This window comes from Chamaea fasciata, unplaced genomic scaffold (genome assembly GCF_029207755.1).
Source record: "Chamaea fasciata isolate MVZ Bird 193981 ecotype frontalis unplaced genomic scaffold, bChaFas1.0.hap1 SCAF_2, whole genome shotgun sequence".
In the NCBI taxonomy this organism is placed as follows: Eukaryota; Metazoa; Chordata; class Aves; order Passeriformes; family Sylviidae; genus Chamaea; species Chamaea fasciata.
In genome coordinates this window covers 45,157,407-45,182,374 of record NW_027094087.1, presented here as the reverse complement: position 1 = coordinate 45,182,374, position 24,968 = coordinate 45,157,407, and the positions used below count along the sequence as shown (strand labels likewise).

Below are 24,968 nucleotides of genomic sequence, written 5' to 3'. Positions count from 1 at the left end.
TCAAAGAGCTGTAGTGGTGTGGAAAGCTCTTCCCTTTGGGACATATACAATCATATACAATAATCTGTTTAGTTGTGTAGGTTAGCAAGCCCTTCCCTACTGCAGAAAAATGGATCGTTAGATCTGAGATTTTTCATATCTTCTGTGAGAGATCCACAAATATGGATTTATTGCAGTTTCTCATTAGCTGTGACAAGGATGATGTCAGACAAGTTGTGCATACTCTGCCTTATAAATAATAAATAAGAAGGACCCTTTCTCCTCTTCAGCTAATGGATTAATGCAATAGCTGGATGGAAAATCCACCAGCTTAATTTATGAAACATAATGGAGCAACAAAATTGCTTAGAGTCCCTCAAGTGTATTTATCTCAGGGCTTCCTGCTTGACCCTTTATCTTGATCTTTGTCATCTCTCTAATCATGTTGTAAAATTCAAGTAACAATGAAGGCTTACTGTTTTCTAAAAAAGCCCAAGAAATAATAGAACAAATTGTACTGTTTTTTTGGTCAACCTAAACTCTATAATGTAAAAATCTTCCACATACCCTTTCAGCATGGCTTCATTTATTAATTATTCACATAGCAACTGCAATCTAAAGTGTGCTTCTCATTTATTTTTTTTTTTATTGTAGTGCTTGCAATGAGAGCTTTGTTTTTGTAAGCTAATCATTAATCATAATTTTCACTAATAAGGTGCAGTTTAATCAAGTAATTCAAAACACTCTGCATACACTCATGAATGCAGCTTTATTTATTTATGCAGCACCTGATGCTTAATATAGCTCTCTGTGAATAATGTTATGCCTGTTAAATGTGTTGAAAAGTCCTTGTTCAGACCCTTGGTCATTATCTTTCAGTGTTAGGCCACCTTTTTAGCATTTTTGATTGGGGGGAAGAAAAAAGGGTGTTAAAATGTCCTTATAGAAAGTACTATGTAAAATTTGGTATGTTGTGAAGCAATGGAAAAGAAGGACATGGTGTCAAGTCATAGGCACAGCAAACCTTGTCAGAGTTTTAAGGATGTTTTTCAACAACAGTTGCTGTCATGAATGGCACCTGCTACATAAACAGGTGACATTCCAGTGCTTTTCACACTTGCCAGCATGTGCAAATGACTTGGATAGTCTCAGCTTTTAAAATATTTCCTCTGCGCTGTCTTGGTATGCTGTATCAAGGCAGACCTGTGTTAATCTCCTTGCTTCTGCAACATTTGGCATTCCTAGTTGAAAGTTTTCAGCATAATGTGTCCCAGTTTAGAGAAAAGCTCCTCCCAATTATGAAGTAGAAATTGATACAGATGGATTCCCTGCTTAAAAGCCTACTAGTCATAGACAGAGAATGCCATACCATTTGTCATCAATTGTGACTGACAAATGACACAGAGAAAAAACCACTTCTGGTCATGTCTGTCAAATTCTATCCATATTTTTACAAGTACACAGTGATCATAAAAATATCTTCCTGATTTTTTTTATTTAAAAAATTGGAGGACATGAAGAGAAAAATTATTTTTTTTAATTAAAATCAGTAACTGAACAAAAAAAAATTAGCCATGCAACAAACACATCAGAAAGTATTTATCTGTTGTTCTGAATATCCTTTGCTAGGTATATGAACAGAGCTGAACTCATCAGAGCTGACCTCACACTTGTGCCTGTTTCTGACACAGCTCCCTGTCCTTTGCAGGGTAATTTGGATGGTTACCATGTGGAATTGTTCTGGAGAAAGAAGACAGCCTGCAAAATATTCCCCACTTCTTACTCATGGGCCTGCCTCTCTCCTTAACACCAGTCATGGAGACACGCAGGGTTAAATCTGTGCTAGTAACTTTGTGCTAAAGAAGTACTATTTTTACACAATGTAACTGTCATTATTTCAGGTCTTTTGACCTAAAATGAACCGGGTTTCTTCAAGGTTCCCATAAATCTCAAGATCACTGGGATGTCATGGGGGAACAGAGACCTGGGTGCAGGGTCCAGATCTAACCTGGTTCTGACCTTGAGCATGGTGAGTCTGTGCGTATCTGATGTGCCATTTTCTGCGCCCAGCACCAGCAATGCCAGACACATGTACAAACCCTGAGAGGAGTGGCTGAAGAGCAGCTCAGCAGAGAGGGATCTGGGGTTCATGGTGGGCAGCAGCTCAGTGGGAGTCAGCAGTGAGCCCTGGCAGCCAGGAGGGCAAACCCCATCCCAGGGTGCATCAAAAAGCATCACCAGCTGGGCAAAAGGAGTATTGATATACTTTTCTAGATCAGCATCAGCCTGGTCCACAGTCATGTTGTATCTTCTCTCCTATCTTCACAGGTCTGGTCAATTTGTTCAGCTGGCTGTGATGCATCTGTAGGTTCCCAATTATGTGATTCCTTCTAGTAGTTGCAGATTGAGTGCTTTTTTTCTAGATTTGATACTGCAGAGCTACTATATCAAACAAACAGCTATTACAAAATATTTTGTTCCCTGGCCTAAGTCAGTCCGGTGGTATGTCTGGGTGCAAAGCAAAATTAATGTCTTTTGCTCTTCTTCCTTTAGTTGAGCAGTCTTGCGGTATACTTGGGTCCAAGCAAACAGAACAAAATCACCAACATCAACACTGAAATTCTCTGACACCTGACTGAACAACAGTGAGTTTCTGTTTCAGGAGAGGACACTAAGGCATTTTTTTTCTTAATGTATCCATCAATTTTGGATTTATAGCTTACATTTAGCAAATCTGAGATGCATGAGTGCACTACTCATGGTGCACAAAGGATCTGTAGCTGCCCAGAACACTTTTTCCCAGTATACAGTACTGATCTCTGATTCATTAAAAATAGTTCCTACAAAAATGTCAATTTCAGAGATAATCTAATTACTTTCACTTAGAGTGAACTAACTTTAATTCCTACTTCAGTTAGGAAACTTCAGTTTCTGCACATTTTTTTCTACTAGCCGTATCAGCTTGGGTCCCATGTTGAATGCTAAAAATAACAGGGAATCCTACTTGCCTTTGCTATGTTGCTCTGTGATAGTTTGTGAATGAGGTTTTCTGAGTAAAATGGCCCTATCTCAAACTGTACCCAGAAATCATTTGGAAGATATTGCAGGGTAGGAGATGCATCGTTCAGTGAACAAGTGCACTGCACACAGCCTGCAATCCAAAACTGCTGTCCTGACAAGATGAATCAGAGCTCAGTTTCATCAGATGTGTTTATGTCAGCAATACACTTTTGTCTCACCTGGAGATCCCTCAAACTGGGGCTGTCTGCCTATATCATCCCTCCTGAAGGACAGAATGGCTTGGCAGGCTCATGATGTCACCAAGATTACCTCATCATAAACTATCCTGTAACACAATGTGAAGAAAGGTTCTTCACAAGAATAATTGAGGCTGGGAGAAGCATTAGGAGAAGGTCTGCCTTCACAAATGCTCCTTTGAGAGCACTGTTAGTATTTTCCCCTCCATGAAGGTATTGGGAATATACTGTAACTGTGGATTTGAAATTCTCTCATCAGGCTTTTGTCAGTCAAATGCAGATTTCTGAATTGTAGTCTAAGAATTTCAATCTAACTCCAAATTTAATGAATGAGATACTGCAAAACACATTCATACAATCAATCAATCAATCAATCAATCACATTTATGTATATCTGATACAGGTTAGTGCTTTGTGGCAATCAATCTTTCCTGAATTCAAATAACTGTAAACAAAAGGGGAAACTTCCATATAATGATAGATACTCATTTACTGAAAGCAAAAATCTATTTCCACACTTGAAAAAGCTTTGCTTTTCAGGACTTTCAAATTAGTGTGATAAGTCATTCGTTCCAATCTTCATTGCAATAATAATAATAATAGACACTGAACTGTCCTTAGAAGACAGAAGGTCCAACTACAAACACAACTAATCTTACCATCACGCATCCTTCTCTTCTGGCCATCTGTGCTGCAAAGTGATGAATGGGGAGGATGCTAGGCCAGAGAAAGTAGTGAGGCCACCTATCAGGTTGATAGCATTCAGGGAACAATAGTGCCTAAATCAAACATTAATTCATTTTACTTATTAAAGATAAGTTTTTAAAAATCTGAATCCATCTACTTTTCATTGAAACTTTGAAGTCAGATCTGTAACAATGTTTGGACATAGCTAAACCCTTCACTGAAAGGTAAAAACAAAAATAATTTTAGATACAATAAGTGAAAGGACAACTTTCCATATATATGTATTACTTCTTATAATTATTTGGAGTTTGATTTACTTAGTAAGTAAGAAAATATTCTAAGTTTTTTTTTTCTGCCTTAAACATTTGAATGTAAGCAAAGAGTTATTTGTGTACATCTAAGGCAAGTAAATAAAGAATTCTTAATTAGTATAGTTCAGTATACCTAAGCCTGAACTGCCTGTGAGCTTACAGTGCAGGAAGTAATGCATAAATAATTTGGATACCAAGATTAGATATTCAGAATTTAGGGCATAACTGACCTTATGAAATATGACTATTCTAAGTTCATCTTTGGAATAAGTTTAGTTACTGTTTCAATTTAAGTGCTTATCTGCAAAGTGTACTTCAGGTGCACTCTGAGACTTCATGTATCTGTAATGGTTTTCTGTGTACAGCACAGTACAGTGCCCTTAGGTAACCAAGAAGGGTGTTTAGTTTTCCTGGTATTTCAGCCACTAGTGCTGTTGCAAAACAATAATTAAGGTGTGAGTTTTCCAGGTTACTCTTGAAGAAAAGTGCTTGAAGGAGATTTTTTTTTAGTTAAATCCAAACAAAATGTAATTTAAAAAAAATAAGAGAGAGAACTTCTTTTTATTATTCTGTAAAAGTACTCAGTTCCCTTCCTTCCTGTGGAATTGTATTTTCAGAGCACTTGACCAACTGCTTTTCCTTCCAGCCCTGTGTAACTTACAGAGACTGAGTTCAACAAAAACTATGTAATTACTCTAAAATTTTAGTATTTTCTGTTTAAGGGCTCAGTTCCTATCTTTTCCTTCATCTGGTTTCTCATCAGGTATTTGTGAGATTGACACCCTGCTGTTAGATAATTCATAAACTCTTGCATTGGCAAGTCTGCACAGAAGAATGTGTTGCTATGGTGGATGGTCCAGACTGTTTCAGACACTAGAAATTAGTATCCAGCTCAGACTAAGTGTATCCTGCTTTAGAGCAAGAAGAGCTTATCAGTTAAGCTGTTTATATCTAAAGGCATCATATTTATTATGCAGTCAAGTCATAACTCATACCCTATTTTTTTCCTCAGCTTAATAGCCCATTGTTTATATCTTTGTGACTCTTTAGGCTTATGTGTTATGGTTCACAGACAGTGTCAGTTTCCCATTTCCTTGGAAAGCCCCTTAAATTATTCAGAAACAACACTAAGCACAAATAATTTTCCTTCTCCTTGTCCTTTTTTATGGCTACCATTGCTTTAAATTTCAGAGAAAAGGTCTTAAAATCTCCACATTTCTGGAGAACAGCAGTGAGGTTTTAACCACATGGCTCTTTCTCTCAGTTTTGTGGGTTTTTTTAAAGCCTTTTCCTCCAGCTGCAATGCATTGTGGAGAAATCACTTTGAGACACTGTCATTTGGTATCTGAGTTTACTTAATCAGAATCTGATGAAAGGATTCTTTATGCATAATCCAACCACACAGTCCCAGATGGTCACTGTGAGGTCATTTGAATACCATAGAATTACACTTAGTCATACTATTGCAAGTTATTTTTAGAGTTTTCCTATTGTATGTAATCATACTTTTTGAGTCACCTTTTCCATAAGTGAAGTATGGCAGGTCTTGGGTTAAGCACATTTACATTTTAAGAATTGTGTTGCTTTTGTTCCTGTAAGAAAGAAACAGAAAAAGTTGGTACAGGATCTATTTTTGGTTTCAGTTAACTTATTCTTTTATGTCTGAGACAAATTTGCTCAACTCCATGGCTTAAGATAATGGCCAGATGATGTATCCATGCAGCATTGAGCTGTGAAGAGATAGTGGACTAATCTTGAGAATAATAGGGCTGTCAGCTCTTCTTGCTGCAGTGCTGGATTTCTAGTGCTAGCTGCTTCTGGTTTTGGAACTAGTGGCTGCTCTGTTCACTCAGGCAACTCTGAAATAATTTCCAGTATGTGTTACAAATGCATCCACACCAGAACTACTACTTACCATTATGCCTTCACTGATTGCTGCTGGAGGCTGTCTTCTTTCCTCTAACAATAAAGAAATTTTCACAATGAATCAGTTTCAGTGATGGTCAGATGACTGCCATGCTGTGAGGTAAAGAGTAGGACAGGGTCTTCACTCATCTTGAGGGAACTACAGAACCTTGCTGTAGGTCATAGAATCACAGAATGGTCTGGGTTGGATGGGACTTTTAAGATCATCTAGTTCCAACCTCCTGCCATGGTTAGGGACACCTTCCACTAGACCAGGTTGATCAGAACCCCATTCTGTGTGGCCTTGCAGACATCTAGAGATGGAGCATATACAGTTTCCTTGGGCAGCCTGTTCCAGTGCCTCACCGCCCTCACAGTAAAGAAATTTCTTGAGATGTTCTTATCTAAAGCTACTCTTCTTCAGTTTGAATCCATTTCCTCTTGTCCAGTCTCTACAGGCTCTTGTAAAAGTCCCTCTCGACCTTTCTTTTAGGCTTCCTCCAGTCCACAATACCTTCCCTCTTCCAGGCTGAACAATCCCAATTCTCTCAGCTTTTCCTTGTAGGAGAGGTGCTCCATCCCTCTAAACATCCTGGTGTCCCTCCTCTGGACCCACACCAGCAGGTCTCTGTCCTCCCTGTGCTGGGAGCCCAGAGCTGGATGCAGCACTGCAGGTGGGGTCTGAGCAGAGCAGAGCAGAGGGGCAGAATCCCCTCCCTGGCCCTGCTGCCCACGCTGCTCTGGATGCAGCCCAGGACACGTTTGGCCTTCTGGACTGTGAGTGCACACTGACAGCGCATAGCCATCCTAAGAGGAATAACTGCTGCTCTTCCTGGTGCTGGTGTGGCCTTGGAAAGGGTAGACACAAGCAATACTGGCTTCAAAAACTGACTGCAGCATTTGTCCTGATTTTCATCTGTTAAATATGCTTATCCTTGTTTGTGGTGTTCCATCAAAAAGCAACAATGACTACTGTGCAAATGCATCAAAATCATCACACTCTAGAAAAAGAATCACTTTTGTACAGCTACAATGACTCTCTTCTCTGTATAAAAATCAACAAGGGTACAGCATTTTTATTGATTATAATATGAATAAACATTTACGATATAGAATTTGTAGCATTAATATTATCAAATCTATAATTATTATTAAAGTATTGGCATTTTTGAATGCTTTGAATATATTTTTGCTCTTAAAATTCTATGTGATATAGCATGAAAGCTCCTGTAATCCATAACAGTATAAATGCAGAGTCATGTATTTTGCTGATGGCACTGATTTCTATCTGTTGATGGTGTGGACTACTCATTTCAGTTGAAGTGGCAACACCAAAACTGTCTAGACAATTAACATACTAAGGACATACCTACTTTATTTCCAGCATTTATAGCTTTCTGTCACATTATTGTATTTCACTGTATCAGGTCTGCCTCAAGTTTCTGCAGCACAGGTGTCTCTGAGAAGCAACTCATTACATTTGTGTGGTACCTGCAGTTGTGTGATGGCCTTGAATTTAATTTGATAGAAACGCATTTTGAACTAAGCTAGTATAAGTTATGTGTTGACAGGAACAATTTTTGCTTTCAGACTGTCTAAAACATAGATTAAGCATTAGCTACTGCAGTACTTCGTCCACCGATTTCCTACTCAAAGCTTTAGATTGTGTTCAGTAGCTCTGATGGTTCTTGTGTTTATCCCATGCTGCTGGATAGACTTAACAATTTTCACTTAGGTGTTATTGTTGCAGAAAGAAACTCAGTGTATATAATTTAGACTGATCTTATTAATAATTAGGGTGGAGGAGGAGTGAACAAGTAGATAATCAGGCGACTACTAATTGTTTTGAAAACAAAAATTTCTGTAGCAATATCTATATTTATATCTATCCACCTACCTGGTTTGCAGGCAAAATTAGGTATTTGTGTAGCTATACCTGTGGCTCCTACCTACGGCTAATCACAGGCATCCACAAAGTTGATGATTGTTTTTGCACTTTGACTGCTAAACCTCCTCCACCAAAATTCAATTAAAGACACACATAAAATCCTCCAGCAAAGGTGTTTTACCCTAAAAAGTAATAAATTTCACAGCAGGAAATTGGCATAGGTATTGGTTGTAACTATTTTTTGTTGTTTGTTTGTTTTTTATTTCCCCTGGAGAGATTTATGATTGCTTATAGCAATAAATTCAATTGGAGAACGTTCTCAGATGCTACACCTCAGTATCATATAAAAGTATAAGGTGACCTGTATGACCAGCTCAGGCACCAGGGAAGTGTAAGATCAGCAAGTTAAGTGTGCCAGGATAAATCTGCATCTGGTATCTGACAGCCAAGTTGGCTCTGTTTCTCACCATGGGAGACAACATAGACATGACAGTGTTGAAATCTTTCTAGGACTGTGATGTGATCTGGTACCAAACTGACACCACCTTTTGGTCACATCTATGCTGGCAAGACCAAGCACCTTCGAGGACTATTGGAATTATTTTCTGGTGTAGAGATGTCACTTCACACTGTGCGATAACGTGCTTTTCTGCTAAAAAATCTATTTATTGTATCAATAATTTTAGGCTGTTTTTAGAAAATTTGGACCTCTCAATTTTCTGAACAAGGTGTCATTGTCAAAAATCCTAAAATATATTTCTGTCTTCCTAGCATGTGTCACTACCAAGAAAAGTAACATATCAAGGGGGCGACATAATAAAGGATAATCTTTGAGAGAGACCAAGTCTAGAAATAGAACAGAGTCTGAGAAAGTGTGTCATTCACTAATTATGGAGAGTCTGTCTCCTAAAGTCATAATTAGCTTCCTATTACTTTCTATTATAATGTATTTTTCCTTTATCGTTCCTCAAGGCAATTGAAGCTGCTCAAACAACTTGAAATACTTCTCATGTGTGATTTTTCTAATGACATTTTAGGTGAACTGGTATAAACTACCCTTGTCTTCCAGCCATGGATGCACACACAGTGCCTGGACTTCTCAAGCCTGGCTTTCCACTGCAGCCAAAATGCCTTTCCTCAGTGCTCCCTTCCCAACTGCAACCCATTATGCAGCTGGGCTGCAATAGTTTTGCTCTTTGTGAAATCATTCACATCTGGGAAAATGGGACTGGATTTGCAAGGCCCTTTGCTTCAGTCTTTATTACTTAAGTATGAATCAAGGGTGGACTTTTTGTTTGATTATAATGTAGATATACATCTCAGCATCCACAGAAAGAAAAGAATTATATTGAAGCCCCTTAATAACACATTATGCTGACTTAAATTATTCATAATGCTTGTCACAGTAAACATGCATCCAGAATTCCTATATTTTGACATTTTATTTACTGAGTAGGTAAAATTCTTAAGTATTAAAAAACCCCTAGTATTCAAACCACAAATTCTACTTCCCTTTCTTTCATACCATTTGTATCTCAGTATCATGCTTACATCTAATTCATCTTTTGCAATTTAGCCACAGTTGTTTTCCTTTCTGGGGCAGCAAGGAATGTCTGTGCATTGCTGTTTGAAGAGGAACATATAAAACTGCACATTGTGAAAAGACTTGCTAACACTGTCAGAGGCTCAGAGAAGGATTTAAATTTGCACAGATGCAGAACAATAATGGAACACCACTGTCAGTACTCCCAGCTCTCTTAAACATATCTCCTTTGGGTAATAACTTAATATTGAAATATGTTGTTTTCTGCAGCTTGGCTGCACATGCCTTGCCTCACTTGTACACAGTTCTAGTACTACAGAAATCCAGTGGAAACAGTTCCAAAGGTAGCAGAGATGTTGACCTATATAGCTTGGGACTGGGGGTTAGCTGGGAAGAGTCTGAATCCTCCTAGTTGAAAGTCATTGCAAGCTAGTTGATCTCTTCCCCTAGCTGCAAGCCATTTGAATGGAAGGGCAAAATTCTTCTCCATGAAGGTTCTGCCCAGCCTGTTATTTTCCTTCATGGCATAATTTTATATCCAGATTTTAACAGCTAGCATAGATGAATATATATCCTAGAACAGTTGCCAATTGTACTGGTTTTGGCTGAGATAGAGTTAATTTTATTCCTAGCAGTGAGTAGAGCACAATGATTTTGAGTTTAGTACGAGAATAATGTTAATAACTTACTGATGTTATAGTTGTTGCTCAGTAGTGCTTACTCTAAATCAAGGTTGTTCAGTTTCCTGTACTTTGACAGCAAGGAGGTGCACAAGAAACCGGGAGGGAATAGAGCCAGGACAGCTGAGCGCAAGGGGCTGAAGGGATGTTTCAGACCATAGAACATCAGACTGACTATGTAAACTGGGATGTGTTGGCCATGAGGGATGGATCTCTGCCCAGGGATGGGCTGGGTATTGGTCAGTGGGTGGTAAGCAATTGCTTTATGCATGACTTTTCTTTCTTGGGTTTAATTTCTGTCTCTCTTTTTGTTGTATTTCTTTGTATTACCATTATTTCATTCTTATTAATATTAATGTTAATAATAATTTCAATTATTAAGCCGTTCTTATCTCCACCCACAGATTTTCCCTTTTTTCCTGGTTCTCCCACCAGAAGGGAGTGAGTGAGCAGCTGCTGGGTGCTTAGTTGACAGCTGGCATTAAACCATGACATCTATTAAGTCAGCACACCTACAGCCCTGCGTTCTTGTCACCGTGCTGATTGTGTGGTATTAAACTGGAGGAGAAGCAGGAAACCTCACTGCTCTGTGTCAGCTCTCCCTCTGCGTGCCTACAAGCAATGCACAAGGCAGTTTATAATTAGTATCATGACTCACTCAATACTGGTAACTGCAACTATGCCCTCAAAGGAAATGGCTTTTTCATACCCATTGGTTCAGCACTGTTTTGTATTAATGGCCCTCCCCTTTTCCCTTGTGTCTCTTCTTCCAGAACTCCTGGGCTGATGTTAAGAAATATCTTCTAGCAGGTGTGATGGAAAGACATGTTAGACTTTGGGCCTCACTAATACTCTTCCAACTGTGCCTGCTTCCAGAAAAAAAGGAAGACAAAGCAGAAACAGCAGCTTCCAGAATTCCACTCCTTTTCTAGGAGATAAATACAAATCAATTGCACAAGAATATAGCCTGAATTCAGGTTATATTAAAGAACCTGAACGAGAACTCCTTGCTTTCTGAGATCTGTCCTGTTACATCTGTTCTTGATTATAAGAGAATGAACTTCTGTGAACAATTAAGCAAGTGGCTTTAAAGGAAAATTGGAGAAGCAGCAGATGGTGATGCTCAGAGACATCTTGGGTAGAAAAGGGATGGAGTGAACACTGAGTTGACTTCCAAATGCTTGGGCTTTCTGGTGTCCACTGAAGAGATGATAAACAAAAAGGATTAAAAACTAACTTTCTAATTTATAAATCCAATATCTGCTTCATGTTTCTATCAAGAAGATATCAAAGAGACAATGGAGATCAAGGATAAGAACAGGTAAAAAAACACCAACCAAACAACAACAACAAAAAAATCCCCTGAAAAAAATTACTGTTAGGCTGGCATGTTCATAGTCAAACATCTATGGTCAGTAATTTAAAGGAGTGTGAAACTTGCCTAGTGTTTGTACAAAATTGCTATTTTTAAAGGTGAAATCAATTTCTTAAATTACAAAATATTATATAGGTGCCAGGTTCCACTGCCTTTACTTATGAATTGTCTCCATGAAATTAATGAGAACTGCTTGAAAAAAGCCCTGTGATTAAAGGGTTCATAGTCTAACTTTCAATTTACAGTTTCCATTCACTATGGCACTTTTTGTAAAAAAGTGAAAGTTTCCTTCCTGTGCTTGCCTAACTCTTAATTCAACACATTGTTTCACTAGGATGAATGTATATTCTTGCCAACAGCTAAAATGCAAAGCAAGTTCTTTGTGTGAACCATGTCTAAACAAATTTTATGAGATAAGTGTTTACTTGTTGTAAGTTACAAAACATTAAGTTGTAATTAGAAGTATTCTTATTTGCCATCAGTGGGCCTGCAGGAATAGGACAGCTCTCACCCTCAGCCTTGCAATCTGCAGAATTCCCCTTGATGTTCAGTTCCTTAATGTACAGCCTCTGCCTTTCCTGTGTGTTAAGAAGATCGGCTTTCCATTGTGTCAAACAATGGCTGTTAGCATCAGTTGACTACTCTTTCAGGGTCTGTTCCCCTGGCTCCCTGGGTAATCATGTGAAAATTCATGGAATTGATATATTTGCTTTGCCAGGTGACTGTGAGATAGAAAATCTGAGGGTTTGAATCTCTCTCTTTTTTTTGTAGGTTAGTTAACTAGGCCCTTCTAATGCAAATCTTATACATCTGGGCATCTCTGAGGGTTTTTTCACTTCTCCATGTTTACCCAGAAGAGAATGACCCGTATGCTTTCTTCCCCTTTTCCTCCCTTCCTCTTACTAGGTCTTACATGTGACTCATGCTGCTTCTTCTATGCCACCTGTCCTGTTTTCTGAAGGATATATTGTAGCTTTTATTTCTATATGGAACTGTGTTATGAGTGACACAAAACTGATACGGAGATGGGAGAGAGCTAGGATTATCTGGAAGGGTATTGTTGTTTATCATCCACTATCTGATGATAAACAGTTGCAGAAGTACTTGAAGTTATGTTTTTTCACAATTATTAAACTACTTGTCTTGTATTTCCTTCTATTTTATATTTTAGTTTTTTCTTAACGCTAAGGACTCTGTTCACTGCTGCCTAGAAAATGTTATGAAACTTTGGAGCATGATTAGATACAGTATTCAGAAAAAAATAGGGATCAGTAAACACTACTTAAAATGTTTAATGCATGTGTAATCTGGGCCATTTTACTTACTGAGCTGATTTTCCTCAGTGGAGAGATAGTAGCTTTATTAACTCTGAAATTAAAATAGGAAAAATGTTTAAAGGTAGTATGGAAAAACCCTAGCTTTGATCACCTGATGAATCTATGTCCTGAATGGAGGAAAAATCCTAGGCCTAGATTAATAAATGTGTTCAGGAGCCTACATTAGGCCCTGAAATCAATTTACAAATTTAGGCTCTGCTCTTTTGATGTTTCAAGGTTAAAGTGGATGTTCTAAATCTGGCCCTTTTATTGGCACCAAAGTCCAAAAGAAAATGCCACCAGTAATTTAACATATTGCTTATTAAAAAATGTATGCCAACAGCAGCTCTTGCAATACTGTAGTTCCTCCTATTGCAGTCCCTAAAGAGCAATTGAGAAGTTTATTTTTATCATTTGGTTTAATCTTTTGCATAATTTGAAATGTCAAACATTTTGTACTGGTATTTTGTTATTTGTACCATCTGGAATCAAAAATTTTGTGATTCTCAGCAAGTCAAATTTGTCGAGTAACGGTTACTGCTCTGTAGTTGAGCTGTCCCTTCAAGGACAGCTTAAAGTAGTATTTCCTTAAAGGTGGATCAAAGAGGAACTTTTACTTCAGCATTTGAAATTTTGAAATATTTTAATTTATTTTTGCCTTCTTGCTTTGCTCTTTATTTGCAAAGAATAAACTGAAACAACTTTTATGGGTCTTTTAAGTATTTTCCATTAGAATTTGCTTAGTGCCATCAAGGAACTCACTTGAACCCTAAAGCAAATCACAGAGAAATCAAAATCATTAGATGAAAACAAATGTTTGCTCCTGGTCTCTGCGCCCTTAAAGGTTTTGCTCATTTTTAGTAGTATTCAAAAGCATCCTGTTCTGTTGATATTTGATGTTTAGAAATGTGTCAGCTTGAGAAAGGAATACAATAATACTTCAGTTCTTCAGTGTTTGACTAAGCTATGACCATGTAGATATTTTGCTTAGAAATTGCTAATAATTGTTTCACATGAGGGGTGCAGAGTAGAAGTATTTATTTAAACTCACTGCACCAATCGAAAGTAAATAGTTTAATCAAAATATGCAATGTGTAATAGATCTGAGGAAAAATTAGGTATTTGTTTGAATCAAACACTTCACATGCCATAGGTTGGGGGGTTTTTTGGCCATTTGTACTAGATAGAACTCTAGCTAGAAAAAATTAGATGTTTTCTCTTAGTGGAGGTATTCAAATGAAACAGAAACTGTACAGTAAGGGGTGGCCTGCCAATGACTAGCACATGTGTCATCAACAAATGGTAGGCTTATTTTCAAACTTCTTGAAAAGGCATTACTAACCAAGGGTAAAGCAAGCTCCTGGCAGTGACTATAGATCAATGCAATCTGTAATCTCTGACTGCTGGGAAATACATACAGTACAATGTTTAAAACATCTGTTGGCAACACTCAAGGAGTTGATTTAAGAATGAAGGTCGGTGCTTGCCGTGTCATAGAAAGCTTTGCAGTAAGTTTGGTGTGCACTGTCTCAAACCCAGATGAAGTTGTTGAGTCACTGCTCCTTGCCTGCCAGCACTGCAGAATGTTACTTGCTGTGCTGGAAGCCTCTGTGCTGCAGCGGTTTTCCTCTGGCAGGAGCGACCTAGTCATGTCTGTTTCTTATCACAACATACACCCCTTTTGTAGACTCCATTCCAACTTCCTAATCACACTGACAGGATGGAAGGGACTTGCATCCATCTTTTTTCTGGTACTGCAGTCTTATTTTAAATAATTGCAAACAGGAGGGGACTCTGCAATGCAGAATTTTCTGTGTTCAAGGAAATGTTACTGTGAAAATGGCTTTCATTTCATAAAAATAATTTAATGTTGCAGAGACTGTTCATTTTTTTTAAAAAAAAATTATAGCATGTCCCTTCTTCTACAGGTTAGATGACTTCATTCTGAACCAAATAGGATTTATTTATAGCCACAGGAGAATTTTCCATATGTATTTTTTAAATCTAAATGCTGTTCTGCTTGGAAAGGTCGTTATAGAATTGTTAGCATAGGAAATTCTATTTATAATATTAAAAAAACTCTCAAATCAGACCCAACCCTTTTATATGTAAAAGTTGGGGATTTTTTTTTTTTTAATTACCATGGGTAGCCAAAAAATTTCTAGCTGATAGGGTCAAATGATTTTTTAAAACATTGTTATGCATAATTATTTTTAGTGGTTCAGCATAACAAATTTGTACATGATACCTTGAACTTTGCTAGGATTACCCAGCTTCCAAATCCTGTTTTCCAATGGATAAGTGAGATTTTAAAATTTATTTTTGTTTTTGTTGCAAAAATCTGCAAGCTGGAACATGCACTTTTTTTTTTCCCAGTCAGTGTGATTTCTGTATCATTATTTTCTAGGATATTTTTATTTAGATATGAAGAAAAGTAAGGAGATCAGATTTGTGAGAACAGGCATGGCTAATTTCCAATAGCTCAAAACTCCAACTCATTTGTCCAGAGCCTTGAAGGGTTCCATCTCAGTATTACCACTTCTTCCCAACTCTTCCCTTCTACTAAGAGGTCACATACTAGGCAGAATCTGTGGTACACAAAGTGCTTTTCCTCTAATATTAATGTTAAATCATCATAGGACATAATTTATAAGTATTGTCTTGTCACTGTGATGTGACATAGGTTGGGGAACTTCAGCCTGGCATGGATAGCAGGATGGCCCATAGCCCTTAATGTGTCCCACCATTTGAGAAGTTTCACAAGGAGAGGTGGCTGTTAGAGACAGCTTTGTTCCTCTCCACGGTCCCATTCAAACAAAGTGAATGCTACATAAGATGCTAAATCACTCCCGTGATCCCGAGCAGAGAAGAATTAGATTTTGCCAGTGAGGCTCGGTGGGTCACAGCTAGTCTGGAGAGTATTTTAGTGGCTAATAGGGATGGAACTGCACTGGGTTTCAACTCCTTCCATTTTGCCCAGTCACCCTCATTTGTGTCCCTTCTGCAGGTATTCAGACATAAAAAGATAAACATTAAGAGATTAGAAAGCAGTCTTCTCATTCTTTTGGATATAGTAGGAAAAAATCTGTGATGACAAACTCTGAAGGGGGTGTAACAAAATGGAAAGTTGAAAGAACAAAATGATAGGAAAATGAGCGAAGTCCTAAACCAAAGCAAAGAGAGACATCTTGTTCATGTTAAAGTAGTTTTTGCATTATTTATGGTGAAGGCATGATCAGACCCACAATATTTTCAACATTTTTTTATAATCCTGTAGAATTCAATACACAAATACTGCTGATGAATAAAATCAGTTGTTTTAGCACTGGTAATCTGGCTGTAGCACTGGTATCTACCTACCTAGATACCACATTGGATCCTGATCCATTTGATCTTTGTCGTTTTTTGAGTCCTCTATCAATTTTAGTGGGCTTATTTTTTTTTTTTTCTTAGCTTGATCCACTTTCTGCAGAGATTTGTTGTGTCTTTTTCCTCTTCCACAGAAACTGTTGCCTTTGGCTGGCAAACATCAGTTTTAGCTCCCTATCACTGAGTAAGGTCTTAAATGTTTTTAATCATGGATTGGAATTGAGGACCTGTTGGAATGCAGAGGAACTTGTGGCTGGAGCTCTGTGGTCCATGTTTTTGCTCAAAGCAGGAGGAACACTATTGGTCAGATCAGTCACGTACCTCTAGACAGCTCCTCTCATAGTGACAGGATTTTCCTTGCTGTTTCATGTGAACCTCCCAAGCTGCAGTTTGTTGCCATTGCCCCTTGTTAGTCTTGCGCTACTAAGAAGAGCTCAGGTCCATGGCCTTTGAAACTGCCCTTCAGGTATATGCAGGATGTTAACATACTGCACCTTATATGCTCTCCTCATCCACAGACTAAACAACCTAACTCCCCTCATATTCTCCTTAGGTCACCTGCTTTGGGCCCCTGACCACATCAGTGACCCCCTGCCTGGGAAAAAAGCAAGCCCAAAACACCACTATGCTCTGCTCACAGTACCCTAGACCCAGCCTCATCAGCACTGAACAGAGTCTCACTTTCCTCGATCTGGAAAGTCTGGTATCCGCCAGCTCCTTTGGAGCAGGGCTGCTGTTCAGCCCCTCATGATGATCAGCCCATGGTCCCAGTTACAGAACTTTGTACACGATAGAGTAGCCTTTCTGCTGGCTCCCTCCATAAGTTTCTCAAAGTGCCCTCTCAACTCATTGGGATCACAGGTAGGTTAAGACTCATTTTTCTGGAGCGAGAGCACTTTCCTTAAGTCTTGAACGCTCTGAGGACTTAACATACACCCTTCGAGACAGGGCAGGATGTACCACCTTTTACAGGCTCTCCGTCAGAGAGCAGGAAAGGTATGCTGCCTTCTGTATTTTGCATCCTTGAGAAAGAATGAAGTTTATCAGCTGCAACTGCGTGTGCTCCGTACGGTGGTGCCTGAATGCTGTGAATTACGTGCCGAAGGACGGATGTGCCTGCGGTACCATTTCTAGATCTCACCCTCACTGACGGTTCACACCGTAGATGCGAAGCTGCAACCTCTGCCTCGCCCCAGGCGCCCGAGCTGTCTCGTCCGAGGGCCTGGAGGCACCGGGCCGCGGGGATCCGAGGCTGAGGAGCCACCCGGGGCCCCGCCGCACCTCCGCAGGCACGGCCGCCGCTCTTAGGGCGGCACTTCCACCGCTCCCGCCTCCTCCTCCTCCTCCTCCGCGGCGCGGACCTCCGGGCGGCGCAGCCCCACCCCTTCCCCGTGCGGGGAGCGCCGCCGGCGGGGCGAGTAGCGGTCCTTTGTGTGCGGCTCGGCGGGATGTGAGTGCGGCCCGGCCCGAGCCGGCTCGGCCCGGGCTGGGATGGGCGGGGAGGCTGCGGGATCGGCTCCGCCGCTTCCCCTCGGAGAGCGGGCCCGGCGCCCGCCCGCCCATCGCTGCACCCTGCGGGCTCCGGCGCCCGCCTGGGGCCTCCGCGGTGCCCGAGGGGGAGGCGGGCGGGCGGCGGCGCCGCCAGCCTTTGCTCATCTGGTGTCTGTCATGTTGCCGCAGGCTGGCCCGGGTCACCGTCCTCCATGACTGCCTGGGCTGTAGGACCTTCGAGCTGCCGCCGTCCGCGGCCGTGCGGGACGTGAAGAGGAGGATCGACGCGGAGGCCGGGCTGCCCCCCGCCCAGCAGCGCCTGTGGCACCGCGGCAGAGAGGTGAGGCCGGGCGGGCCGGCGGCGGCGCCTCCGCCGGGCTGCGGGAAGCGCCCACCGCGGGGCTGGAGCCCTGCGGGGGCAGCGCGGTGTGTGCGTGTCCTTAGGCGTTCCTCCCGTGGGAAGCACGGAGGTCGCTCGGACGACCCGCATACTGCTCTTGATGGTGCCAGCTTTTACCATCCGAGTGTTTGTATCTCCCTCTCTCTCTCCCTCTCTCTCTCTCTCTTTTTTTTTTTTTTTTTTTTTTTGATGTTCTCCGTGTGTTTTTATCCTCATTTCTTTGCGGAATTCTTGGGGAGAGCAGAAATTCACCTGAGAGTGCTGATGTGTTTGTTCTTCCCTCCCTGCCACTCTGGCCAGTTTCAAGAGCAGAGTTGACATCACAGGGAGGTGAAAGTGACAAGTTAAAAATTGAGGCCTGGGCACAGGAGAGAGTCGAATGAATGAATGAATGACCTTGTTCTGTACAGTCTTTCTGTGCAGCTCTTGGGAAATGGGAACCTGGAGACCTGGTGGGATGGGATGAGTAGAGGCAAGAAGGGGAGAGAGAGGAGGTTGGAAATTAGTGTTAAATAGGGCAAGGGGATTTGCAAAGGTGTAGAGAGGAGAGAGCTCTAGGGAAACCATATTGTGGCCTTTCTATATATAATGGGGGCTTATAAGAAAGATGGAAAGATACTCTCTGCCACGGCCTGAAGTGATAGGACAAGGGGCAATGACTTTAAACCAAAAGAGGATAAGTTTGGATTGAGGACAAGGAAGAAATTACTTAGGATGAGGGTGGTAAGACACTGAAACAAGTTGCCCAGAGAAGCTGTGGATTCCCCATGACTGGAAATGTTGATGGTCAGGTTGGATGGAGCTTTGAGAGACCTGATCTAGTTCCTGTTCATGGCAATGGTAGGAGAGAGAGTTGAACTATGTGGTCTTCAAATGGCTCATTCCAACCCAAACCATTCCGTGATACAAGGAAAGTTGCCCGTGTTGGTTGTATTGCTCAGGCAGCTTTTAGGAACCTGGGCAACACAAATACTCTTTGAGGGCTCAGGTTTGAAACAAACTGCCTGTGTAGTTCATCCTTTGTTTTCTTGCCTGCTTTTGTGTGTCCTTGATTTCGCTCTCGCCAGGCCTTCCTGTTTTGGAGGACAAACTCTGTATCACTTTCTGAAATTTGCCTGGAAGCAAAGATCTGACTGGCACAGAAAATTTATCTTTTGCAGGGAACAGTCAGTAAGCAGACTGTAATTGCTATTGTTTGTTTGGATTTTTTTTAATAAGAAACTAGAATATATTTGGGAATATTTATTCTGTACTATAGGAAATTTGAAAATCCTTTATAAACTTTTGAACTCCTGTTTATTGGGATCAAATGATATTTTAATTTTCTGAGCAGTAGAATATTAATCCGTAAATAATTTGTTATGTGCAATTTACAGATGTTGAGTAAAGGCCAGTATCTTTTTCTCTCCTAGTTCCTTACCCTATTGATTTGGATCTATTCGATGTCCAAGTTTCTAGTGGTGTCGTGATACAAAAATCATATCTTAGAATATTCAGTTACCCTATCCCTTTAATGCTTGGTGATGGGTTCCAGCATTCTGTGAGTTGCTTTATATTTTAGTGATTTCAGAATAGTTATACCCAATTTTATGTCTTGAGAAAGTTCAACTTAAGTACAAAATTTCTGCAGTTTTACAATAAACCCACTGTTGTTTTAATCACTATTTAAAACTGGTCTAAGTAAAAAAGTATGTACTTTTTTTCTTACTAATGTTGTTAAATAATGATTACATACTCTGGACTAGGGCTGTCTTTTATTAAATGTGGGTAGATTGTAAGCATCTATGTCTGTGTAAACACCAACTGCTTTCTAGTGATTTGTTTTTACCTGTCAAAGTGAGGAAGTAGTCCCAAAACCTACTATAAACGGTGACTAATATAATAATATAATTGCACATAATAATGTTTTAATATAGTTTTTATTAGTACAGTGGCCTTCTAATTCTGCATTTGTTGTTGTGTGCAGGATAACATATGTTGTATATGAGTCTTCTCGCAACACTTTTTGTGTGAATGAGACACACATCATATGAAACTAGAATTGCAACAAAGCCTTTATGTGCTATGATTACTTACTAGTTTTCCCAGTGGCTGCTAGGAATGTGTTGCTCTGTTTGCCTTAGTTTCTCTGTGATGTTGCTGGTGAGGCACTGGAGGTTGGATTAGGTGACTTTCAGTGGTCCCCTCAACCTTGATCATGCTGTGATGTGTCTGCATGTAAAGGTAGTCGGGGATGAGGCTGTTGAATTCTCCAGGGGTGTTCCTCTGACTCACTTTTGTCTCTACACAGTGTCTTGCCAGCTGCTTTGAGCTGATGCTGCTTGAAAGTTATGAAATTGCATACCCAGATGTACTTGTGGAGTGTACAGACTATGTACTTCCTGTATATGTTAATTTTATTTGTGAGCATGCACCTTAGAACAATAACTGCTTTAGTTTTATGCTTCCAGAACTTCCCTGAATACAAAACTTTTTCAATTGTAGAAACAAGAGGCAGTGGCTTGCTCTTAGTATGCTTCTGTAGGCATTTTTTCCACCTGGTTTGTTTTGGTCTTGTTATTATCAAACTGATACTTCTGACCAAGATGTGTCTCATTTTTCCTTCAGTTGTCTGATGGTATCAAGATTGTGGATCTTCAGAAGTCTCAAAATCAAGTTTTCCTAGAGCTTCAGTCAAAAGGGTTGAAGGGAGGAGGTATGGAAAATATTTGTCTCTGTTTATAAACTGGAAACGCAAAGCATTTTCTGATGCAATATGAAGTTAATTGAAATTTTTATCTTCTTTAAATGGGAAGCAGTTATTTTTTCATATAAGTCCTGGGTTTGTAACTTTTTCTTTTCATTCTGCTCTAGAAAAATTAACATTCTCTTTTTAAGTGCCTTGGTGTTTATTTTTTCCCTGTGATATAATGTGTAGAATTTAGGTTATTGCTGCTTTTTGGAATCAATAAGACTTGCCTTCAGTAGTGTTGTAGCTACTTTGTCTCATAAAATAAGCTGAATATTTAAAAACAATTCACATACTGAAAGGATATCTTTTCAGTAACCACCATGTAAAAAATTAGAACACTGGTGAAAATTTATGGATTTCTTCTGTTGTTTTTAGGGTATTTTCTTTGATAGTTTGGTTTTCGTTTGTTTCTGTCTGTTATTTACGTTTTTATTAAAAAAACCCCTGAAGGTGTATCTTTTCATATGGTAGCTTGATAACTGAATATCTTAAGAAATGCTCTAATTAAAATCTGTCATGATTATTTTATTTGGCTGCTAGCATTAATATTCTTCTCACAATAACTTTATTGTAAGGCAATGAAATAAATGCTAATCAGGTGGCATGATGAAGAAGGAAACTCTTCATGCAGATATTTTATTTGGTCTCACAAATATTTGGTCTCAGCATTTATTACTGGTTTATGGGTTTTTAGTGACAGAGGGAAGTTTGTAGCCAGTTCATTTTCACATTCTCTAGAACTTGAAGTGATTAGAAAACACCTATGAAGATGGACCTCATGGTTTTATGACATCAAACGTTTTTCTTTCTGTCATTCTTGATTGCTTGCTCTGATGTTTTGCTCTGTATAGGCTGTGATAGACTAAATAAAAAGAGTCTTATTTTCTGCCATGCAAGTGTACAGAGAATAAAGTGCAGTGGCCCTAAGAAATCTTTCATGGGAAAGAAAAACTGTTTCTGTATTTTTGTACCTAGGATTGGAGATTTTCTTAGGTGTCACTTAAGCAATCTATGTCTAGATGAAGTACTTAACTTCCACAGTTCTGATATAAGTCAATCTAAAACATCTGAAAGCTTCAGTTTCAGCCTTTTGTCTTCATTCTGGCGTCTTCCAGTTCAGAGATTTTTCCTTAGAGCAGGTGAATCAAGAAATGCCCTGAATTTGTAACTTTGAAGTACATGGTCAGTAGGACCAAGCACATTGGGTTGCTGAAGTATTCTGAAGATTATCCATGCCCCTTTGTGTTCATTCATTGCTGGTCTCTAGCAAATAATGCATGATGTTTTCATATGATCACAGAATAATTCAGGTTGGAAGGGACATCCAGAGATTTTTACTTCAGCCTGCTGTTCAGAGTGGGTAGCCCTGAGGTCAGACTGGGTCACTTGAGGATTGATCTGGTTGAGCTTGGAAAGAGGATGGAGACTTCACAGACTTTCTGGGCTCCTTAGCCTGCCCTTATAGTAGGAAAAGTTTCTTCTTGAAATTTGTGGTGCCAGTTTTGTGTTAAATATGACCAGCTCTAATACTCAAGAAAAATCAGTTTAGCCTTTGATAGGATGCAGTAAATAATGACCTATAGCCAGAGTAATTGTCGTGACATACATAGAGCTCTGCTCTTAAAGAGAACAAAGTCTGTCTTCATTTCTATCACTTAAAAGTTATTTGTCTGTTTTTGTGGTGGTTCCCATGGTGAATTAACTGTGTTATTTAAACACTTCCATCTGCCTTTCCAACTTAGAGAAGATCAGTTTCTTGATTTTAGATAATTTCTCTTGATCAGTTCACCTTATTTTGGAGGTATGCATACTGCATGTTGACTTTCACAAACTTCTGTATACTGCAAAAATAACAGAAGTTATGAAATACTTCACTCATTCAGCTGTCAGTTGCAATTTCTTGCTTACTTTTTCATTGATACTATTAAGTTGCCTTAAATTAAGTGACACAAGAAAATTTTAAAGAAAAAATATTTGATGTTTTTACTTGCTGCTTTCTCAGCAAATAGAACTTTTATTTGTCCCCTTATTTCCACTTTGCTTTTTTATCCTAGTGTTTTTATTCCAGAATATACATAAATATGCATGTTTGAATCTGTGTGCTTCATAAACACATGTATATGCAGAGGAGAGGGAGAGAATTATTACTTGTTAATAATTTTAAAAGGAAGCTTTAGATGGGGCATCATTAGGGTCTGTTTTCCATGTGAGGATTGCATCATTGCTATTTGTTTGAAGCACATGTTTTAGACGTTTGGTTTAGGGAGCTGCCCTTTAGTCTCAGACTGGAGTTTGAAATGAAGAGTATTGAACCTTTCCTTTTGTGATAGACTTTTTCTCTTGGAGCAGATGCTCATAATGCTGGGACTCTATTCCCTCCAGCATTAGGCCCTGGCAGCACCAAAGCTGGTACCACATCCATGGCCAGAGTATATCAGAACAGGAAGTGTTGACTAGAGCCAAAACCTGTGCCTGTGTGTGTAGCTGTCAGTAGGGATCATCACTGGCTGGAAAAGGGTTAGAGCCACTGCTGCCCTGGAATACTGTCCTGCCTCTTAAAAAGTAGTGGTCCTTTAGAAATTGCTTCTTTTGAACATCAAGTAATTGGAATTGTGGTATAACTGTTGCAAAGACTTAGCCTCTGAATCTATTTCTTCTAGGTATGAAACAGCTCGTTGACTGCTATCAAGATATCAAGAGTGATATCAAGACTGCTATTTCACCTTTTTAAATTAAAAGATTTATAATGTAGAATTATCACAGTTGATTCTGGAAAGACAAGATTTTACAATAATAGGCCTTGAGTTAATTTAAAGAAATTCTTGTTTCTAGTAATTGTTTAGTATTTTTTTAAATCTGAAATTAAATCACAGTAGCATAATACATAGCTTTTTAAAAATTTGTTTGTTTGTTTAGGGCGTTTTGGACAAACAACTCCACCACTTGTTGATTTTCTAAAGGATATATTAAGAAGATACCCAGAGGGAGGACAGATTCTTAAGGTAGACAATAAATAGTATTTTTAACAGTCATTTAATATGCATGACATAATGCCAAAGTTTAACACTTCCCAGCAAATGTGGTTGTTTTATCTTATATTCACTGTACTACAGAAGATACATTTCTGTGGACAAGGCAAAGCAAGTTGTGTGCTTTGTGTGGTTTTTTGTTTGTTTCTTTTTCTTTAAACATTTCTGAGTTTCTTCAATAGAAGATGAATTGAATGATTTATCATACAATTATGTATATCATACGATTATATGCAGACTATGCTAATGTCTGAAAATGGCAGTTTGATTTTTTTTTAAGAGCATCTGAGGTGATTAGCTGGATGTTGAACTTCTCATCCATCATGCTTCATCACATGGGTGGTAGGAACTTAATTTTCTTAGTGTATGGGAATACTAGGTTCTAACTAGTGGGATTTGATACAGATGTATCTTATCTATCTATATATGCATACATACTAAACACACAAATACAAATGTTGACAGATGATGACAGTTCTTTAAGTCTGTTGTCTTGTTTGCAGCCATGGAACTAGATGCTGATTATGCTTAGTGGGAAAGCCCAAGATAAGCATATCTTCAACTGTTTTGGCAAATTGCCTCCTGGGTATGTTCTGAGCAGTGTCTTTTTGTAGGAGTGGTGCTTACATTTTTATTATTTCTCAGTACTAGCTGCATCTGTAAAATGCATTTAAATTAAGAAATAAGAAGGGTTCAGACCTCCTCAACATTTTAAACCCAAACTTTAATTCCAACACGAAGAGGTAAGGTAATGTCCTTAGAAATCAGATAGGTAAATTTAAAAGTGGAAATGATGCTATTTTCATTGTTTACAATTTAGGGTTAAAAGATTGTTAGAGAGGGCTTACTACCAGAAATTTTTCTGATACCTTTAATTTTTTTCAGTGTTTTGATTCTTCAAATACAGTGCTGTTACAGCTGAATGTAGCAGTTACCCTGTGTGCCATAGCATGATTGCAAGTCTGACTTCATGGTGATTGCCATACTTAGTATTTAATATTTCTGGA

General features: G+C 39.2%; 1 protein-coding gene across 1 annotated transcript in view; it reads left to right on the top strand.

Moving 5' to 3' along the window:
• Positions 1-24,968, top strand: part of SACS (sacsin molecular chaperone) — a 57,856-nt gene that overhangs the window by 4,932 nt on the left and 27,956 nt on the right. Inside the window, exons 2-5 of the mRNA XM_066175870.1 lie at positions 11,024-11,571; positions 17,991-18,141; positions 20,809-20,896; positions 23,849-23,934. Of these exons, the coding sequence (XP_066031967.1) occupies positions 11,549-11,571; positions 17,991-18,141; positions 20,809-20,896; positions 23,849-23,934 (348 nt within the window). The 5' untranslated portion in view covers positions 11,024-11,548. The remainder of the gene's footprint in view (positions 1-11,023; positions 11,572-17,990; positions 18,142-20,808; positions 20,897-23,848; positions 23,935-24,968) is intronic.